Here is a 22,703-nt window from a genome sequence, read left to right on the forward strand (position 1 = left end):
CTGACACTCGCTTCATAGGTCAAATGACAGAGAAGGAGGCTGGCAGTGTGGGTGGGGGTTTAGCCGGGGGACCCAGGAGGTCCAGGTGAGAGGAAAGGAGAGCATGGTCAGATCAGGAAAGAGGAGTAATGAGCGGGTTGGAGAAGGGGATGTCTCAAGAGATAGAGCATCCAATGTGTGTTCGGCTGAGTGCGTCGGACTGGAGGGAAGGATGGAGAGGGAAAGAGTCACATAGGCTGCGGGAGAGCCCAGATGCCACATCAGGATAGTTGAGGTGGATATTGAAGTCTCTGAGGAAGAGAAGCTTGGAGGAGGAGGCAAGGAGAGAAGAGGTGAGGTCAGCCCATTCAGAGAGGAAGTAGAAGACCTGGCCAAGGGGCCTGTAGATGGTGGCCAGAGGCAGAGAGAGGCCAGGAGAGGCACCAAGTCTGCAGACAATGCATTTGAAAGAGAAGTAGGCCCGAGTAGGTATGATAGTAGCAGGGACCCACTCAGGGAAGGTCAGAGCAACTCCGCGCCCAGGCCGGTCAGACCTGGGTTTAGAGAGGATCTTGAATCCCTCAGGGAGGAGAGTGTCAAAACATGTGACAGAGCTGGCATTGAACCACATCTTGGTGAGAGTGAGGACGTTTAGGTTGAGGTCTTCAAGGAGGTGGCAGATGTCAGACGAGTGTTTGACGGCAGAGCGAGAGTAGCTAAGTGGAGCAGGTTGCCACTTTAAGGTTTTCCCGAGGAGGGTTACAGGAGTATGTTACACCTGTCGGGGTGGCAGAGGGGCCAGAGGGCTGGCAGGAGGAGGAGAGGCAGGAGAGGGGATTTTGGGGGAGGGGGGGTGTTGATGAGAGACAGAAGACGCCTATCAAGAAGGAGGAAGTTGGGCTGAGAGCCTTGGACCATGACAGTGCCATTTAAGTAGACATTAATGATAACCCTAGAGGATAGGAAGGGTGTCACCATTAATGAGAGAGGAAGAGAAAGGGGAGAGCACAGAGACCATAAGGGGAATCCATAGGTCCGGCAAAGGAACGGCTAAGAGGATGTCAATGAGAGTCTGTCTGGAAGAAACATTGACATAGGTGTCAGCAATGGGTAGGCCTGGATTGGAGACCAGGAGATTCAACCCTTTCCATTCCAGACTTGTCAGAGAGATAGGATAGGTGCTAGAATAGCAATTGGAGAAGATAGGGGAGATAGAGAGCACCATTGAGGGAGAGTTCAGAGAGGAGGAAGGGGGGGAAGAAAGGGAGGAAAGGCAGAGCATGCGACCAACTACAACCACACCCAGATAAGATGTGTATCTAGCCTTTTTACACACTTAATTCTTATAAATATGGCACCTTTCTTTTTCCTATTTGTATCCATTACGAGGCTACAAGGCTATTTTTGGCAGCACCCCATAAATGAGTTCACTGCTGACATCCAACTGGTTGAGTCATGATCTGTTTATTTAAACACTTTCCAGTGTTGGTTATTTCAACTAGCGAATAGAGTCTGTAAAGTGGAACACTTGGAAATAAATTAGTGTGCGTTTCACTTTGTTCAAATGATTTGATTTTCTGTGTTACAATGATATTTCAAAATGTTGCATCATTAATGTGCATTGCAAATTGCTTTGACACTTTAGGAAGTTCCATTAAAATTGGCATTCTTATGGAGTCTGATTTTGAAGATTTGCGTAGTACCACGTAAAAGTGTGTTCTAGCAAGGGTTGCCTTTTTGTGTTCATCGCCACTGTTTTCATTGATTTTAATAGAGGCTGCTGTGCTGAAGTATGCTTTTTTCAAGTTTACTAGTTATTTGCATAGGCATTTCCATAATAGCTTTTCTCTATCTCACAAGCACATCAGTGGCATTTAATGGCTTGAGGTTTTTGATGTGTTTTAGTTTTATGAGAGCCTCTGAGCAAGGAGCTGTTTGGCATTTCTCATTACGAAAGGCTTTATGTTAAATTAGTAGACCTGTTTAGTATAGTTTTAAAAGTGTTTGCATGTGTGTGTCTGTGTGCAAGTGTATACATGAAGACTCATTCACTTGTTAGTCACAGCAGAGCAAGCAAGGAATGGCTGGACGAGTGGTCTGAATATTACTTGTACTACCCCACAGTCCCCCTCAGCAGGTATAATTCATACAGATAGGGAGGGGAAAAAATAAAAACAAGAAAAAAAGACCAGCAATTCTTTGATGAGCCCTTATATATTTTAATGGGACAGTAGCAACGCTTCCCCCATCAGGACTAGCTATTTTTTTTTTTAATCAAACCAGGTCAACACTTCTGTATATATTTTTAGTAGCTTTCACTGTACTAGTACTTCTTAACAGCTCTGCTATATATTTAAGCACAGCACCCTGGCTGCTCAGCAGAGCTTCCATATGGGACAATGGACTATTCACATTAGGGCTAAAGCACATTTAGTGGCATCATAACCAGATTCCTTAGCAGGACTGCTACGTTTTGGAACAGAACCCACATTTTTCAACAGTGACATTGTAATGATGCAGTACCAACACGTGTTTGCAGTTTCCATATGTAGTTAAAGCACTGAAGAGAAACAAGTCTCTAGCTATCCGCTCCATTCTGCTGAGGTGTCAATATGCACACTGGTGGACAGTGTGAGGAAAAATGCCATTGCTTTGGTAGGGTTCAAGCCATCCTGCTCTCGGTATTGTTCTTTTCCGAACTTCTGATTCTCCCATGTCTGACTATTGTGTGACATTGCCAAATCTCTAGTACCTCTATAAATCATCTGCTTCATGTGTAGGATAGTTCATTGAAAGAGGGATGGAGCTTGGGACGAGCCAGTTATGTCAGGTAAGCCATGCATGGGACTGCCAATGCCCTACCCATACAAGCCTTTCAGACCGTTTAGTTCCCCGACTAAGCCTATCAGGAAACTTAGTTCAGTTGGTTGATAAACCTGCCACACAGATCAGTGTTTCACCTACGAGTTCCAAACCTGTCAATAGCTCAGTGAGCTCATGCATCTGCATGCAGTGATATGTGTTTAAGATGAAGATAAAAGGTTTGAATTGTAGCAGAACTGACTCAGCTTTCCGGAGGGTAAATGTTTGATGGTTCAGAACTCCTACATCTCATCAGTGCTCCCGCACTTGGCATTCAGTGCAGGTAAAGCATTTGCATAGAAACATTCAGCATCTGCTTATAGGAAACTCTAAATCTGCAATTTCCAGCCTAACTTCCAAAAGCAAGTTTGCATACATTTAAAAGGAACCACACACTAATTTTCAAACTAAACTGAGCCGTGACGAACCTCGGAGACACAGGACAACAAAGGACTGCAGTTGGGGCAGACAGAACAGAGAAATCAATGGAAAGGAGGGAGAGCCGGAGTAATACAATGTGAGAAAAAACAGAGGAATTAATACTAGCGACAGGAACTGGAGTTACAGCAATAGAGTCAGCAAGACAGAGGAGAGAAACAGCAGTAATAGTATTCAGAGACATGATATGCAGAGTGATACAGAGCAAGCGACCACAGCAACAAGCATGGAAACACAAAATAGCAAGAGGTAGAGCTACAAATTGGGAGACAGGGAAAAAGAAAGTAGCAACAGGAAGGGCAGAGCCAAACATGAGGAAGAGGCCATGAAACATAAGTAAATAGGCAGCAACTGTCAGAGGGGAAAGACATAGTAGTGATGCTGGTAGAGAAAGGGACTTTATTTATGAATACCCAACTAGTTGGTATATAGTTCTGTAGCTATAGTAAATTCTTAAGAGACCCTGGGCCTCATTACAAGACCGGCACACTCGGAGGTCTACGAGCGATAAGTCACCTGTTTGCACACCATGAAAGATGCACCGGCGCCATTTATGAATGGTGCGGTCCATCCGTCCTTCCCATTCCCATAGAGTCCAATGGGACTCGAATGGGGAGTAATTTTTTCCCAGCGCCCGGCAATAGGGAATTACCGGGACCACCAGGGCTGTAATGCCCCGGTAGGTCCCCATTGCCGGGCTCCGGAAAAAAAAATAACTCCGGCAGCAGCAGTGCCGGTATTTACTGGCACGGCTACCGCCAGACTCATAATGATGCCCCCTATGTCCCAATGTCTTGAAGATGCGTCTGGATAGCACACGCCTACAAGTTATTGCACAAGAGAGCATTTTCCACAACTCTAATAAATTATTTGAAGACAGATAACATGAAATACAACTATATTGTGTTTAGTATTTTCAAAACGTTTAATTTTATGCACACATTGGATAGATGGCCAACACCTTTTACTCTCTTGCAAAGGTGAATGCTCATTTTTTACTCTCTTGAATTTGGATTTACTCTTCAAATCTCAAAATAGGGAGTAAAATCCTATCTGCAACACTGATCACACCAATGAGAACTAGAATTAAGTGTCAACGGAGGGAGAAGTCCTAGGTAACATCAATCAGCGGAAGCACGACACCTAGAAGCGAGTTATCAGGACAAAGGGGAAGACACTAGATAGACTTTTCTAGAAAAAGTAGGGAAGAGTCCACAGGCCAAATATGACAATTCTCCAATGCCAGATAAGGATAAGAAACAACTACAAGTGTAGGAGATTGTAGAATTAAATAATACAGGTAATAAGAGAAGAGGGACAGTTAAATAGGAAGCATTAATAGCTGTTCCCCTTGCTCGCACCTTTCTTACCTTTTCAGTCAATGTTGGTTGATGGCTGCGCTGAATGCTCCCACCGGCTAACACCCTCTGGAGCTCTAACTGTGGGCGATGCCCTTTGCCTCAGGGGGCTGCAATGGGCAGTGGGGCTGCCCTGTATTTATTTTTTATGTATATATTTGTAGCGCGCTGCAGCCCGCAGGCATCAGGGCGCTGACAAAGAAACAAGGACAACAGCAAGGGAAACAGGACATAATAAGTATAGTCGGTCAATCAATGGGAGAGAGTCTAGATGTTATTTTGCTCATTTGAAGAGTGCAGTTTTCAGGTTTTTTCTGAATTTAAGGTAGTTATGTTTGAGTCTGAGGTGGGGTGGGAGTTTGTTCCATTTGGCAGTAGCTCTACTAGGGAACGCCCGTCCCAGTCCGTTTGCTTTTTTTGTATGCCCAGTTTGAATTAGCCCTTTGTTTTCGGACCTTAATTTCCGACCAGGTACGTAAGGGCTGATTTGCTTTTTGAGGTATTCCAGGGCAGTTCCGTTGAACAGTGGTGGATCAAAGACATTGGGCCTCATTACGACCCTGCCGGTCCAGAAAGGACGGTGGTGGTAAAACTGCCGCCACTGTTCTTTCCAGACCGGCTGATTGAGAGTCCTGCAGGCGGGAGGTGTCACTTAAGCCAGGTCTGACCTGGCGGGTTTAACACCACCCACCTGCAGGCAGACATGGAAACACCAGCTCCGTCATAGATGGAACTGGTGTGTCCATTGTCCCCATCCCCATGGAGTCCTATGGGGCTTCACACAATTCCGCCTCTGGAATTCCCAGGTCACCGGGGTCGTAATGCCCCGGTAATTCTGGGAATCACGGAGGCAGAATGGTAATACGAGTCCGGCGTTAACCTGCCGGTGTTTCCGGCACGGTTACCGCCGGACTCGTAATGAGGCCCATTCACTTGAATGTAATTCGATCTTCAATGGATAGCCAATGAAGGGCTTTTCTTTCCTTGGCGATACGTTCTCTTTTTGATTTGCCAGGGATTGTCCTTATGGTGTTGTTTTGGACGATTTGGCACTTTTTTATGCATTTATTGCTGACCCCTAGCGTAGGGGAATTCCCATAATCTGGCCTGGATGGTATTATGGCTCTAGCATTGATGGAACTATTTTGCTGACTTAGGTGAGGTGTGATTTGTCTTAACAGTTTTTGATGGTATTGGCAGGTTTGTTTAAGATATGCAACATGCGCATCTGCTCCTAGGGAGGCCTGTAAATGACACCAAGGGTTTTTACTTTGTCTGAGACCTTCACCGTAGAGCTTTTGATTTTAAATGTCGTATAGGCTGGGTCAAGTTTGCTCTTGCTTGGGGAGAGCCAAAGACCATTAGCTCTGTATTCCCTCCCTGTAGTGCTTGCTAAAGTGGGGCAGTAATGCCCAATCAGGGGTTGGGGAAGGGGTGGGAGGGAGAGAGGAACAGAAGAGGTAATCAGGCTAGCAGTGCTGCAAAACAGCAGGGAATTCAAGTTGTTTCAGTAGTCTTAAGCACATATAACTATTACAGCAATGACAGTGAGCAAGCAGGCAGATGGAAAAAAGCAACACTCAGCCCACCACAATCACGAGTAAAAGACGCATTGAGTTCCGGCAAAGCTACACCCTTGCAGGAGTAGATAATGATCTCAATGCCCTTCTGTCCTTCCTTCGCCCTTTCAACACCCCATTTCTTCTATACTTAGCGACTTTAACCTCCATCTTTCACCTACCCACTCTTCTGTTCCTCTCTTATCTCCTCTTGACTCCTACATTTTCCCTATACCTTCTCCTCATCCTCATACATCTGGTTCCTGTTTAGATCAAATTGTTAAATCCTCCCTGTCACTGACATTGGTCTCTGCTTCTCCTTTTGTCTCTTCAGACCATGAACTTCTATCCTTCTCTATTATCCCTCCAATAACGTCATCTCCTTCTATACCTCCATCCCACATTTCTTCCTCGGGATCTATGTAACTTTAACACTTGTGTTTAACTATTTCCTCTTATCTTTCATCCTTACATGAACTCCTCTGTGAGATCTGCTTTCTCTACTGCTATCTCCGACACTCTCGATTCTCTCTATCCCGCTTCTGCGTTTATTCCGACAAAGAAATCGCCTCAACCATGCATGACTTCTGATCCGATTCCACTGTCTCTTCTTCAAACTCTTCCAATCGAGTCCACTGCACTCTCACCGCTGCTCTTCACCATTCTTTCACGAGTGGATTAATTCTTGCCTCACTGACACACGCAATGGTGATGCCGCTTTTGAAGAAGACACAATTGGATCCCTTGTCTCCAGCCAGTTATGTGATGAGGAATATTCCCAATGACTCAAAAGGGAGTCACAAGATCAGTACTGTGAAGAGGGAGGAGAATGAAAGAATGAGGTTTACATGTAAGAACGACATCCAGTAGTTTAGTCTTTCCCAAAATCCTATTGGCCAGAGCCAGAATAGAAGCAAGAAAAGGCTCAGGAAGTATGAGAGAGGCCCTGCCTGGAAGGCCTAGCTGCAGGATTCGTTTGTAGCAGAGGAAGGGGCCTTGGAATGCTATCCCTGAGATATGAAGGGGGGGAACCCTTGCATCCCAACAGCTGGCCGGGAACTGGGGACTGCTGGGGGAACACCAGGAACCACAGTGTGCCAGAGAGAAGTTGGAGGCTCCCTCACTGGGGGAATAAAGCTGAAAGAGGGAAGTTGAAACCGGTACCGCTACAGCTGAGAGACACTGGTTCCAGACCTGTAGTCCTTTCAGTGTCGAAGAATGGACTGCGGGTTTGGTGCGAGGTGTGTGGAGTCAACCGGCTCACCGAAGGAACTGAGGGGAGATGACTGTAAGGCACGGGATGCTGCGAGGACAAAAGAAGCAGACGAGAAGCTTCAGAGCATTTGCAGATGCTGAAAAGCAGCCGCCTCAACACCGGAGCCCAGAGAGGCGCCGAACAGAAGAGCGGGAACCACGAAAGGCACTGAAGCTGCAAGGCAGAGGCAGCAAGAAGGAACGGAACAAAGAGCTGCAGCCTTGTCGTGGGAAAGCTTATACACGCCATCAAGAGCCAGCGAGTCCACCCAACGGAAGTGGGGAGAACGGGGTGTATTGGCAATCCTCCCGAAAGCAAATAACATTGAATGAAGCGTCTGAGAAAGAAGAAGCAACTGAATATTACTTAAAAGAGAGAGGACAAAGGAAATTTAAGAGACTGTCAAGTTTGTGAGTGTATGGTGCATACATATAAGGAAAGCCCCTGGCAGGATATTATACAAGGCAGAGTCAAGAGGGAACAGAAAAGATATAAGAGGCTATTAAGTCCGTAAGTGTGCACATATGAAGAAACCCCTGGCGGGAGAGTATACCAGGCAGATGCAAGTTGCAAGTGTGCTCATAGAGAAAAGCCCTAGTAGGAGAGCATACCAACTAGATGTAAGCTGCAAAAGTATTCATATAAGAAAGTCCTGGTAACGAAGCATACCAAGCAAGGACAAGTTGAGCAGTGTGTAAAATGCATCAGCTAAGGAAGTCGTGGTAAGGATGCAGCAGGAATTGCAAAAAGCAGAGTTAAAATATACCAGAGAAGAGAGAAAACCTAGCAGGAAGGTACACCAGGCATCCTACAAGGATACAGACTAACAGCCAGGTTGTTTTGTGCACCAATTGTGTTGTTGATCAAGAGAAAGCTAAGGAACTGATATTCTTGAAAGTAGAAAAACGGGTGAAGAGAATTCCAGGGGATGGGAGCCACTCTCTGGAACAAAGAACTCTACCCTTCTGGAACTTCAAAGTTACGCATTTCCTTTTTGAACATTTATACACCACTCAAGGCCAAAGGCATTGCCCTTTTCACATCGGGAGTTCATTTTGTTAGAATGTGAGGTCCAGAATAGCACTTTGCACACAGGACGGTCATCTTGAGAATTGACAGACCCTTAGTTTTAGGTTATGTAGGGAAATACCTCTTTGAGTAGGAACACAGAGGTATTTTCCAAACCCTTTTGTGTTTCAATAAAGGTTTATGGCCAAACTCATGAACCCCCTTGTGTCTGCATCTCATTCCTGGCTCCTCACATGCAGAAGGAGGAAATGCATCAGACTGGAGGAGCTGAAGGTGTAGGAGTAGGTAGTGAAGCAGGAGAACACCAGAGGGAAAGTATTCAAAGGAGTTAGAAGAACCAAGGCAGGGGATCTGGGGGATATTGTAGAGTAGGGAAGGGGCAAAGAGAGAGTTGGCAAAGAGAAGGGGGAAAATAAAAGCCTGATAAAAGGTCAGCATAGAGCACCAGAGGACAAAATAAAACACAAACCTACCAGTTGTCTGGGAATAGGGAAGGGAGAAATGAGCATCTGGTGGAACGCCAGACGATATCAGGGGGTCAGATGCCAGGCTCAGCAAAAATCCTGAAGGTTTGAGTGAGCATTGTACAGGTGAGAGGAGCAAGATTGAGTGGGCCAAGAAGAGGTTCGGGAACTAGTTGAGACAGTGGTGAGAGTGTGAGCTAAGATGAGAACCTATCGGCTTCCAGGCCCTACTGGAATGTTTTCAATAAATCTCTGTAATTCTTCTATCTCAATATGTAAATTATCCAGATTTTTGGAATGTTCTTGTACAGTTAACAAAATAAGATCAAAGGAGCATGCATTTAGCATCCATTTACATCTAAATTCTTTATTTTCTTTACATAAAGTGAGCTTCAAAAAGGGATGTGAAGACCTCTAGGAATTCTCTGAGCTTGATAGTAACTAGTCAGTGGGCTACATTAAGAGGTTGCCATTTCCGCCACCCGATATCCCGGTATTACTGGGAAATTACAGGCGGTGGCAGAACAGTACGTTCCCATTCCCCATGAATAGGACTCCATGGGAATGGGATCACTGGAGTACCGGCACCGTTGTTAACAGTGCCGGTGCTTCAGTGATTTATCTGCCGGTAGGGGCCTGAACTACCGCAGGTCAGGCAGTTCACAGCCCTACTGGCAAACAGAGTGAGCCGGTTCGGAAAAGGTGCTGGTAAGATTCCGGATCGGCTCAAAGGTAATGACCCCCAGTGTCACTGCGTGTAATTTGCGATTCATTTCCGTTTTGATTAATCATTTCAATTTCTGGATTTGTTTTGTTGGTCATTTTCTAAACCAATTGTATGGGTGTCCTTAATTAAGTTTAGGATTGTATCTGCTTCTTCAGCAGTAAAGCCCAAAGTGTCTGCATTTCTATTTGCAATGTTGGTGATTTCCCCAAACAACATTATTAGTGCGCCTCCACGGGTTTCATAAACACTGCCATATATAACGGAGTAAAGCGGGCACCACCTCAATTCTAATCAATTCAATACATTTTTTCTGATGATAATATTTGGTTCAAGCACATGAGGAGATAATCTGATGCACACATTTCTGGAGTATTATCAAGATACTAACAACATTGAGAAGGTATGAATTTTATTGATTTTGATTTAGGTTATATTTGATTTTGATACATAAACAATTATCAATTTAAATATGTAACCTACTTGTCACACTAGTTAATATTTCATATATGTCCCTGACGGACTGTAAAATCCGAAATGCACTGGACAAGGAAAAATGCCTGTGTCTGCAATTAAAGACTTGTCACGTTTGCATTGTGTGCCACACAATTATTTACAAGTTGATATATTGAGAAATAACCAAACGGCTGCGGTTTTATGCATGGGTTCACCCCGTTTTCTGACTGATTTTGTGCTTCAGATTAGCTCTTCAGGTCCAGGGGGGCTTTGGATGTTTGTGGAACTCCTCCACTTTAAAAGGCATACTCAGTAGGCTTGAAGCAGAGAAAGAAAGCATCAAGTTATCAATGGGAAACAGTCAGCTGATGGAGCCTCCTTCGCATTTAAGCAGAGATGGTCTGCCATACTAACTGGGTGCAACACTGCCATGAACCACTTATGGAATCATCCCTCTGCAGACAGATAACATGAGACTCGGTCCCACCATACATACCAGAGTTAGGAAGAGATGAAGGTTAGTTTGTCTGTGTCCTTGGTATACAGTTATTAGTATTTATGAGGTTATTTTTCCTATAGTGAGGGATACACATAGGTGAGAAAGAGAGACCATGTTTTCTTGTAAAGATCAGGCTATTTGTCCTTTATTTGCTGCACTGGTAAAGCTGCCAGTTGGGTACCCTGGTTATTTTAACAGATAAGGAAATTGCTGCACGCGAAGATAATGTGTTTGCTGTAGTATCAAGGATTTGGTTACGTGAGGGAGCTAGGATGATAATACTGCTCTCCAGGGTTCAAAGACCAAAATGTAACAACTAGATCACATTGTGCTGGCACGGTCTGCCAGCAACTGTCTGATAGTATTCTTGGAATGCGTGAAGTCACTGTAAATTATATGCTAGCAGGATTTCTTAATCCAATATCCCGAAACACTAACTTGCCCCATGTAGCCGACACAAAACACTACCAAAGCAACATCACTGAGACATATTTTTCTGGTGTCCGTCAGGTAAATCCCACTTGTGATGAATCCAATGGAGTCATTACGGTCTCCCCGCCGACAGTGACCTCCTCCCATATGGCCAGGGGGCGGCAGTCGCTACCTCATCCGGACCCTGGGGGCGCTTATATGAGGGAGGATCAAATGGGAGGAGACAGCTACCGGGGAGATGTCATGACTTGATTGGACGAGACGCAGTATTCCCCCCCCCTTTCCCATGAGGAAGATCCTCTAGTGCCCAAAACCTTAATGGCCTATTGTTAATTGTTTGTTCCCCCTTGTAGAAGGAGTAAAGAAACTTCTTCCCCTAATTCTTTAAGTCAAAACCCCATTTATGGTCTAGACACACAAAGCCCTTTTTGCTCCCGATATACCTTTTGTGAAAGTGTTCTCTCGTGTAAAGCCACTGAGAAAAACTATCAAAATGCTACATGTCCGATGACATCCATGAACTCCATCTCCAATAATAACTGCAGTACTGAGACGAGGAGGATGAAGAGTTGGTCCAAGGTAGCAAGAGCTCAAAGCTTAATGTGAACAAGCGTTGTTTTTCTGAATCACTGGTACTAGGGACATTTAAAAGGTGGCAACAGCACAAATGTGAGTGGCAGTGCAGAGAAGACGTCGGCTTATATACAGAGGCTTCGGAACGTGAGAGACACGTACCGGTGTGGCACCAAAGAGGATTATGACGAGGCCGAAGGAGAATCACAGTGTGCGAGCAGGAAGAGCCATGGAGACACTGGGAACGAGAGAGTTCCTGGGTGCTTAGCAGCTCGAAGAGACAGCGTTCTCCAGACCAGGACCTGAAAGGAAGCAGGCGTGTGACCGCTGAGCCACAAAGGAAGCCGGAAGAATGTCTGCATGATCCAGAGTGGGAAGCAAGCATCAGACCCACCCTGCTGAAGCACGAGCAGGACAGACCCACCCTGCTGAAGCGCGAGCAGGACAGGAGAAGCTGTAGAGAACCGGAGGATGAACCTGAAGCAAGTGGGGTCCCTGGGGGTCGTTCCGGCGACAGCGCTCAGAACAATTTGAATGAAATGAGACTGCTAATACAGAAATTACAAGAAGCTGGTTTGAATGCAGAAAATGCAAAGTACAGATTCAAACCCCAATGAGATATGGAAGCATGAGATGCAAGAGTGGGGGCAAAGCTTGAACAAATATTTCCACAGAAAGATATACCGAACCAAAAGCAGTATATGCAGTTTTGGTGCTACAGAGGAACAGTGAAACGCATAACAAATCCGGAAAGGGAAAAGATATCAGGCAATTGAAATGCACAAGTAGTCCTGGAAAGGGGAGATTACGGGGCAAGTGAAACCACAAGAGACGTCCTGGTAGGAGAGTAGACCAGGCAGATGCAATTGCACAAAGAGTCGTGGCTGGGGAGTATACCAGGAGAGTTGCAAGAAAGAGGCTTGTGTTCAAGGAAAACTGTTGCAGAAGAACTTGCTGCCTAACAGGATGTCATGCCTGCGCCATGGGCGCATCCATTTACGCTCAATTTGGACTATATATTTATCATTTACTTACAACAGACTCTTGGATCCATCTATATTTACTTTGGGAACTTTATTTCCCATTTGCGAGACTTTGGTGCTTTATTATTATTTCCAAAAAACTACGCATACCATAATGCACCTGGCTACAAGCATCGATTCCTGGCTGTTCCTATTGGTTATCAAAGGAAGTACACCCCCCAGAAGCCCTAGAGACTTGCCCTGCTTCCACCAGCCCAGGAACAGAAAGGGAGGTGGCCGATTGCCTGCAGCTGTGCTTAGCCAGGTGCAGCCAATTAGCCTGCCTCTGTGCTGGGCTAGGTAGTATAAAGGCTGCTGCCTGCAGTGGCTCAGCCTCTTGCATCTGAGAGTCCTTCCTCCACCTTTTGCGGCTTCCTACGGATCTTGTATGCCGTTTACCTTCACTCCTGCTGGGACCCTGCCTTGTTGCTTGCTCCACCCTGCTGCCTCCAGCCATAGCCTTCCAGGCTCCCTGCATCACAGCCCTGCTCCTCTGGGCTCCCCACGCTGCAGCTGATCACGCTCTGCTGCCTTCCAGCCTCCGCCCTTGCCCTGCCGGACTCTCCACATTGCAGCCGATCACGCTCTGCTGCCTTCCAGCCTCGCCCTTGCCCCGCCGGGCTCTCCACATTGCAGCCGATCACGCTCTGCTGCCTTCCAGCCTCCGCCCTTGCCCTGCCGGGCTCTCCACATTGCAGCCGATCACGCTCTGCTGCCTTCCAGCCTCGCCCTTGCCCTGCCGGGCTCTCCACATTGCAGCCAATCACGCTCTGCTGCCTTCCAGCCTCGCCCTTGCCCTGCCGGGCTCTCCACATTGCAGCCGATCACGCTCTGCTGCCTTCCAGCCTCCGCCCTTGCCCTGCGGGCTCTCTACATTGCAGCCGATCACGCTCTGCTGCCTTCCAGCCTCAGCCCTTGTCCTCTGGGCTTTCTACCTTACAGTCCCACTCCTGTGGGCTTACTCATTGTTTTCCTGCTCCTCTGAGCTCTCAACCTTGTTCCTTACTGTTCTCTGCTATCCTATCCTGTTACACGACTTTCCCTTCATTTCCTTCTGCTAGTTTGCTATCACCTCCTTCCCTGGATTTGTCTGTAGTATCTTCTCTTGTACTGTTTGTAGACCCTTTTGTACAGAGCTTGACTGTTGGTTCCCATCAGTCAACCTCTGCCCCTTCCCTTGTCTTGTTTCTACATTACAGACACCCATAGCTGCTGTTCCAAGTCATGAGCAAACAGCGTGGGCCTCTGTTATAGCAAACTGTGCAGAAGGCTAGAGTATTTCCAAGGTTCGTGGAATACTCTTTTCCTATATCTGCATACACCCCAAGAGAGTATTCATTCTGTATCTTTCCCTTGCTACTCTTGCCTACTCTTCGTTAGCTTTCCTTTCCGCTGTGTGTGTTCTTGTCTGTCCACTTTATTTGGCACAACCACCCAAACCCTTTCTGGGTGTCCTGTGCCACTCTTAATAGAGTGCCATCCCTGACAGAATGCAAGAGCCAAAAATGTCTTGTTCCATAGGCCGGAAAGGCACACACAGAACAAAGATGCTTTCCTTTCGGGTTAAGAAACCTTTGCATAAACCTATGGTTTCCCTAAAGACAGCAAACAAGAACCTTAGTCTAAAGGACAGTCTCGCCTCAGTAAACAAAGATTTACAAGCACGGTACTATACTCACTGGCTAGCTGACCCTTCTTCCATGTACAATTATTATGACATTTGCGACTATGACCCGCAGTCCTTATCTGTTGCAGAGCTACAGCAAGATAATGAATTCTTACAGATCTTGTTAAACCAAACAGTGAAAAACACTCCTGCATCTTCTGACAAGCCTTCTAACACCGCAACAGCCAAGGATATAGCACTCATTGTGGGAGACTCTAAACCAGAATACGCTGTTGCCAGAGTGATATGCGCAAGATCGGCTTGGCAAGCTCCCCAGAATGCTGGAAACCCTTATTTGACAGGACAAGGCAGTCATTATACTGAGGTTTGTGCATCTGGTCCTGGGTACAAAAGACCTATACTTACCATTGGTTGTCTTAATGCTTCCACTGTATCTACTAACCACAATAACCCTAAGGTCAGTCTTCCCATTGCTACAACCGATTTCTCTGCCACACCAGCTTCTGAAGCTTTAGATCAAACTAATGATACTTACCTGCTACACGAACAACTCCTACGCCTTAAAAGAAAGACCGAAGACCTCTATGATGACTTTGTTTATTTGTATTATAAGAATCTTATGAAGGGACACAAGTCACCAGACTATCTGACACTATGTCCAACACCTGACATCTTATCTTTAGAGATCGACATGATAAGGCCTGGAATTGCCATACAGAAAGGTATACAGACTTATACCAAGCAGATGGAAGACCTAAATATAGAATATGTATCCCTTCTAAAGACTGACACAGCTCTTTCACCTTCCAGCCACAGAAACTCAGGTTGTTGTACTAACAGAAAAGAATTAACTCCTCCGGTGGGTCAAATCACGCACACAGCCATTACACCACAAAACAAGGGTGGTCTTCTGATTGGAAATCCCTCTGAGTCAAAGGATGGTTCCGCCCTCACCCTTGCCTATTGTCCAGTACTCACACTTACAACCTCTTCTGAAATGACAATGGCAGCTGAAGAGACTGGCGCAGTTCACACCGAGCATGCTGAAGTGGCAAGAGGGGCTTGCCAAAGTGTGGCTGTGCTATCAGACAACACTCTTGAGCAATCAACATCTTCAGTTTCTTCGATACCCCCTGAATCGCCAGTGGTTGTGGTACCCGATCTGCCAGTAGTTGCAACACATGAACTCTCTGTAGCTGCTACAGCACCCAAACTTCCAACTGCAATTCATGATCTTCCTGCTGCTCTGGTTCCTAAACTCCCTGCCACATTTGAGACTCCTCAAGTCTCTGCTGCAAATCTTGAGGTTGCTATAGCTACTGCGATTCCTGAAGCTACTGCTAATTCTGATGCTCCCGATGCCCAGATTTCTACTTCCTTCGCAGCTGTGCTCGCTGCAGCAGAATCCTCTGCTACTCAATCTGATCCCGCAGCACCTTCTCTTCCTGATCCTACATCCACCATGCGAACTGTCGCAATTTCCATGTCAAGATTACTGCCCCAGTTGTTCCTGCTGGTGTATCTATAGCACCAAGACTGCCAGACTCTACTCTACCAGTCTTAGGTGCGTACCTGCCCGCTGGCTCTCTCATGACACCCACACACCCAGTTGCTACAGCCTTGATACTCTCTACAGCCATTCAAGACTCTCACCTTGCAACCCGTTTCTGGTGCTTCATGATGTGCCTTTTTGGAGTAAGATTCTTTTACGGTATGACAGACATTCTTCCTATAGGTCGGTCTTCAGGGAGCCTGGAGAGGGGCCTGGAGAGGGGCATACTGTCATGCCTGCGCCATGGGCGCATCCATTTACGCTCAATTTGGACTATATATTTATCATTTACTTACAACAGACTCTTGGATCCATCTATATTTACTTTGGGAACTTTATTTCCCATTTGCGAGACTTTGGTGCTTTATTATTATTTCCAACAAACTACGCATACCATAATGCGCCTGGCTACAAGCATCGATTCCTGGCTGTTCCTATTGGTTATCAAAGGAACTACACCCCCCAGAAGCCCTAGAGACTTGCCCTGCTTCCACCAGCCCAGGAACAGAAAGGGAGGTGGCCGATTGCCTGCAGGTGTGCTTAGCCAGGTGCAACCAATTAGCCTGCCTCTGTGCTGGGCTAGGCAGTATAAAGGCTGCTGCCTGCAGTGGCTCAGCCTCTTGCATCTGAGAGTCCTTCCTCCACCTTTTGCGTCTTCCTACGGATCTTGTATGCTGTTTACCTTCACTCCTGCTGGGACCCTGCCTTGTTGCTTGCTCCACCCTGCTGCCTCCAGCCATAGCCTTCCAGGCTCCCTGCCTCACAGCCCTGCTCCTCTGGGCTCCCCACGCTGCAGCTGATCACGCTCTGCTGCCTTCCAGCCTCCGCCCTTGCCCTGCCGGGCTCTCCACATTGCAGCCGATCACGCTCTGCTGCCTTACAGCCTCTGCCCTTGCCCTGCCGGGCTCTCCACATTGCAGCCGATCACGCTCTGCTGCCTTCCAGCCTTCGCCCTTGCCCTGCCGGGCTCTCCACACTGCAGCTGATCACGCTCTGCTGCCTTCCAGCCTCCGCCCTTGCCCTGCCGGGCTCTCCACATTGCAGCCGATCACGCTCTGCTGCCTTACAGCCTCCGCCCTTGCCCTGCCGGGCTCTCCACATTGCAGCCGATCACGCTCTGCTGCCTTCCAGCCTCCGCCCTTGCCCTGCCGGGCTCTCCACATTGCAGCCGATCACGCTCTGCTGCCTTCCAGCCTCCGCCCTTGCCCTGCGGGCTCTCTACATTGCAGCTGATCACGCTCTGCTGCCTTCCAGCCTCAGCCCTTGTCCTCTGGGCTTTCTACCTTACAGTCCCGCTCCTGTGGGCTTACTCATTGCTTTCCTGCTCCTCTGAGCTCTCAACCTTGTTCCTTACTGTTCTCTGCTATCCTATCCTGTTACACGACTTTCCCTTCATTTCCTTCTGCTAGTTTGCTATCACCTCCTTCCCTGGATTTGTCTGTAGTATCTTCTCTTGTACTGTTTGTAGACCCTTTTGTACAGAGCTTGACTGTTGGTTCCCATCAGTCAACCTCTGCCCCTTCCCTTGTCTCGTTTCTACATTACAGACACCCATAACTGCTGTTCCAAGTCATGAGCAAACAGAGTGGGCCTCTGTTATAGCAAACTGTGCAGAAGGCTAGAGTATTTCCAAGGTTCGTGGAATACTCTTTTCCTATATCTGCATACACCCCAAGAGGGTATTCATTCTGTATCTTTCCCTTGCTACTCTTGCCTACTCTTCGTTCTCTTTCCTTTCCGCTGTGTGTGTTCTTGTCTGTCCACTTTATTTGGCACAACCACCCAAACCCTTTCTGGGTGTCCTGTGCCACTCTTAATAGAGTGCCATCCCTGACACAGGAACATTGTGAATCCAGGAGAGACAAAAGGAACGGTTAGTAAAAGAGACATAGCCATCCATCTCAGAACCCTGGGAAGGGAACCACCCTCTGGGTCCAAGGTCTTTCACCTTGGAGAACATTTTAGTTGGAGTTATTCTGATCATCAGTTGTGAAAACATTTTTGCCAATATCAGGTTGAAACATTTCCTTGCACACTTTATTTTGTTTATATTAGTGTTAGGGTCAGTATAGGACGTTTTGGACACAAGGCGCTATATAAATGCCAAGTAATATAACATAACAAGGAAGCCTTTTCAGTTATTGGCATTCTGACACAGACTGATACTAGTTTTTGGTTTTAAGGTAGGGAAACTCTTCTTTAGCATAGGGTCAGAAAACATTTTCCCAACCCATTATCATTTAAATAAAAGTCTTTAATCAAAAACATGACAATTTGTGTCTGGCTTTCATTTGGGACCCCTCACACACCTCATTTAGATTAAGAAACCATGCCGTCCTCAAAGCCCCTAGTTTTCCTGCCATTCCTCAGCTGGAACACCCAACTAACCTGTTTTGCTCCAGGCGCTCCAGTTGATCCTCCGTTGTAGCAATAGTGGTTGTGTACATTTCCAACTGCCACTCGCCAGTCCTTTATACTTCCTCGGCTCTGAGCCACTCAATTTGCCTAGCCGCTCATCATCCCTGTGCCCTGCTAAATTCAGTCAAAACAGCTGGACAATCATTTGCTTTTCTCTGATACCTTTCGGGGCAGCAACTTTAATGTGTGTGCCTTTTAAATTAAGATAAGTATCTGTTGATCGATTTCCTGCATTCTGGTTGAAAGTTACACATTTTGACTGGATTTAAAAAGGGGAACTCCTAAATGAAAATGGAAGAAAAAGAAAGATCCCTAACCCTGCCCACAGTACCTGGGCAACGACTTTAGTTTACAAATTGTTTTTTTTTTGTAAACCTCTTTCTAAATCAAACGGTTGAACTACCCTCATAATTACCCTATAGTTGCCAGTGGACACGTCTGCCATGCTCTCCTCAAATGAAAAGTATAGAAGGGAGTCATAGGCAGTAGCATCAAAAGACAGGCATTGGAAAAATCCAACTTAATCTAACAGTTCCAGGCACGTTATGTTAGCCAATATTTATGCTGTGCCCATCACAATACACTGGCACCTCAAAATCTTTTTCCCCTGTTGCATGTACTAAGATATTGGTGAAAACAGTGCAGAGGAGAGATTCATATTCTTATGCAGGGCTTGCTCTAAATATATATTTATTTGGTAATCTGAAGATATTATCAACGTGGTTAACCCCTTAAAATAAATACATAAATCTATTTATTTGTCATGTGCCAAAGCCCGCAGACATAGATTGGACACGTGTGCTTGTAATGAAGAATGCAGAAGACAATTGGCATTACAAAAAAGTTAAAACTTACGCTCTGATGAGATCTTCTTCATAGAAAATTGGCATTATGTTATCTTCTACTTTACCAATGTCTTCCTTCTTGGGTTCCGGATACAAAGGTTCTTTCTTTGGGGGGAATGCAGCATACACATCATACCAGACTGGCTTCTGGGAGGGCTTCATCACTCCCGCTCGCATTAGATCACGCACCCTGAAAGATTAAAAAGAAGAAAAGACTGAGTTCGGCATTAAAAGGCACTTGACAGCTTGTATAAAAGTAGCAAAATTAGAAGAGACGCCTTTTCCCCTTTATAGTCGACATTTTCCTCACCCCAGTATCTGCTTTGATTCCAGCATGATACTCATAATACTGATGTGTTACTTATATAGCGCCTTAATCCAAAGTGCTTTACAGAGCACATATTTACATACAATATCACCCAAACGAAATTGGTACTCATTTAACGACCTCGGAAGGATGAAAGGCTGAGTTGGCCTTGCCAGGATTCGAACCTGCGACCTGCAGATCACGCTCAGATCGCAGCTCAACCCGCCAAACTATTTTACCGGCTGAAATCCACAAGGAACGACTCTAGAATTATTCCCACAATCACAGATTAGACCAACTAATTGCATTGCTCGGATCGCGGGCTGCATCTCCCAGTAAAGCTTGCATTTTGAGCAGTTAGACAGCTGCTCGCACCCCGGCTGACCTCCCACACTTTTTTTTATATTAAATGAAAACATACCCGACCTCTGTCACCCTCCTCTGCTGCCCCAATTCTGCCCGGCACCCAGCTTGCCATGCAACTGGAAAGAGGGCTCTTTCTGAATTTAAATAACGTTTCTTTATTTTCATATTGCCCATCTTTCAGCCAGTTTTTCGTGGAGCACTTCGTGCTTCTAGCGTGTTCGGCTCGTGGAGCGAGCAGTTCATAAACCTTCATTTTCACGCCGAATGTTATGCTGTGGTTCTAATGGCAATAATTACCCCATGGCTGGGCTGGCCAGCCACAACAGTTCAGTAGCTCCAAGTAAAGGCCCTCACTTCGCTCGGACCCTTCACAGGCGCTTACCAACACCCCACTAGGTATACATCATCTCAGTGGATGTTTAGCCTCTTTTTTTCCTATTTAACTCGCTATACAATTGAGGTTCATGAAAAGTGACGCGAGCCAACAATTAACAATGTCCTAAAAAGTTCCCAAAGAATACAATTTAATAGGTTAAATTCTATAATCGCATGGACTATGGATTTTACAATGCAGCGAGGGCATATTGCAAAAACACAGTGGATTATGTGATGTGGACAGAGAATACAATTAAAGAGAAAAATAAAACAACATATAATACGTCCCGTATATAAAAAGTAAGAGGTCAAACACAAACAAGCCTGTGCCCTCCCTGTACCGAAGAAATTTTAACATGCACGCTTTTTGGGGTGCCTACTCTATTAAAAAGCAAGACGGACACTCTGTGTAACTGAGCTCGGGGATAGATGGTTTGGTTCATTGTCCCCAGATTTTTCTGTATTTACTATTGGTTACAGGTAACATGTTGGGCCCTAAATTCTTACCCAAGCACATCACTTTGCATAAAATGTAAGTAACTGGAAATTTGGAGTAGCACAAGGAGCCGATTGAGCGGATCAATTTGAGGATCATCCAAGGTTCATTCTTTTTTCATTTTTTATTTATTGAGCACGGACCTAGCTTCAAGAAGCAACGGAGCGCTTTACAGAGGCATACACCAATACAGATGCATAACGGAATGCTTTTCAGTGGTAACAACATGACAGATATAGCGGGGGTAGGATACAGAGGAGGGGTACAGCTGTACCGGGGAGGAGAGTGGTGACGTGCTGGCCTGGGTGTTGAGGTGGCCAGATGACTTACAATCACCAGGAAACCATTTCTTCAGTCCCGGGCCTTCCATATGCAAACTCTTGCTCTATCAGATGCTCAAATGTAATTTGATCAATTGAAGTTATGTTTAAAACATCTCAGAGAATAGTGTTTCTTCAATGAAAATGCAGGACTAGAAAAATGTGCACCAGTGAAATTGAGTCATATGGTGCCCTATTGTTTCTTATGGTTCATTTGTGAATGGCTAAAGTTATTAACAGCAACTCCATCAACTCATCCCTGACTCCCCTCCTCAAATGAGTATGTATAATTAGAAGTGATCTTCCTGGCAGAGCAGGGAAAAGCATGGCAACTGGTGGGTGTCCTTAGATATGCACTTAGATATGCACTGCAATGCCATCCAATTTCAAGAAGCCTAGCACAGTTGAGAAGATGAATGAAGTGGACCCCCCCCCCCCCAACTTAATGAGGAGGAAATAAAAAGACCTATCAGTAGAGTAATTACCGCACTATGGAAGAATGGAGAACAGCAGGTGGGACTTTAGACGTGATAACCACAGGACAGGCAGTGCCGGGAATACCCAAAAATACCAATGGAGGGAAGCAGCTTTATAAAAGCACAAGGTTGGCATTTTTATATGAACGATAGGACGGACACTTGTGGGCCGAAAAACGAGGTATGACCTAGTATGTGCAATATAGTGCTATGGACCACACTGAATTTAACACTCAATGAAGCTCAAAGAGTATTAATGTAAAACCAGGGCTTGGAATAGTGATATAGACCACATTGTTACATTTATTCTTGTACGAACCAGATGGAGACTGCAAAAATGGGGGTGGGAAATAGACCAGAGCTTGTACTAATCAATTAGCTTAAATCGCCTACAATACCGGGCTCAGTGATGTATGCTGATGGCTACAATTGAATCAAATTAAGAAAATGAAAACACGTTTTTTTTACCTCGTCCATCAGGAGGCATGCCCGTGCAAAACAGAGGCAATGACCAAACAAAGCTACCACCTGAAATAAATGAGCCATCATAAGCATTGAAAACTACAAGCAACACAAAAGGAATTACAAGCACAGAATGAACGCATGTACACACTATGAGACAACTATGGGGGTAAAATGGTGCAGTAAAAAAGCCTTTTAACCCGGGTCAAGTCCTAAGAAAAATAAAAATAAAATTGAGGGGACTCAATAACAGACAATGGGATGTGACATCACCAGAAATTAGCATATCAGGGTTAAATATGCTTATTTCATTCAGTTGGCTTTACATTACCATACACATTGCACAGGAAGAATAATCAACACACACACACAAAACAAAGAAAACATCGTTTCAAAACAATAAAAGGTGTGCATGTTTTAAACTCCAAGAATAAAGAAGAATGTTTGCCCTGGTACATGCAGTCCCGAAATGTGACACGTGACTTTTAAATTGTGCTATTTTCATCAGCTTATGTGGTGTAATGGTGAAGTGCATGGCCTGGGAACTTGGCGACTGCGGTTAGATTCAAAAGGACGGTGTCAATTCATAAATTCAAAAAAGACAGTCAATGTGTCTAATTTTATACACAGCCTCTAGAATACACAGGGAGGCGGCGTCTGCCCTCTGAAAAAAGTGGGTGGACACCGACCACCCGCGTGTACCCTTGACTTGAGCCCTGCTTTTAATATAACATGAAACCCTACTGACACGGAATGCACCCACTTCTCAAGAAAAAAAAGGTGTGCGCAAATATCGTACATGCGTGGTA

At 45.7% G+C, this 22,703-nt stretch overlaps 1 protein-coding gene across 2 annotated transcripts in view; it reads right to left on the minus strand.

Annotated features, from left to right (window-relative positions):
• MRPS23 (mitochondrial ribosomal protein S23) overlaps positions 1–22,703 on the minus strand; it is a 104,817-nt gene that overhangs the window by 69,673 nt on the left and 12,441 nt on the right. Inside the window, exons 2-3 of one of the 2 annotated variants that reach the window (XM_069614645.1) lie at positions 21,901–21,960; positions 19,103–19,282 (exon numbers count right to left, since the gene is read on the minus strand). In XM_069614645.1, coding sequence (XP_069470746.1) covers positions 19,103–19,269 — 167 coding nt within the window. In that variant the 5' untranslated portion in view covers positions 19,270–19,282; positions 21,901–21,960. The remainder of the gene's footprint in view (positions 1–19,102; positions 19,283–21,900; positions 21,961–22,703) is intronic. The other variant, XM_069614644.1, reaches the window with a different exon arrangement.

The sequence above is a fragment of the Ambystoma mexicanum genome, chromosome 9, assembly GCF_040938575.1.
Source record: "Ambystoma mexicanum isolate Mex_15411 chromosome 9, UKY_AmexF1_1, whole genome shotgun sequence".
Classification (NCBI taxonomy): Eukaryota; Metazoa; Chordata; class Amphibia; order Caudata; family Ambystomatidae; genus Ambystoma; species Ambystoma mexicanum.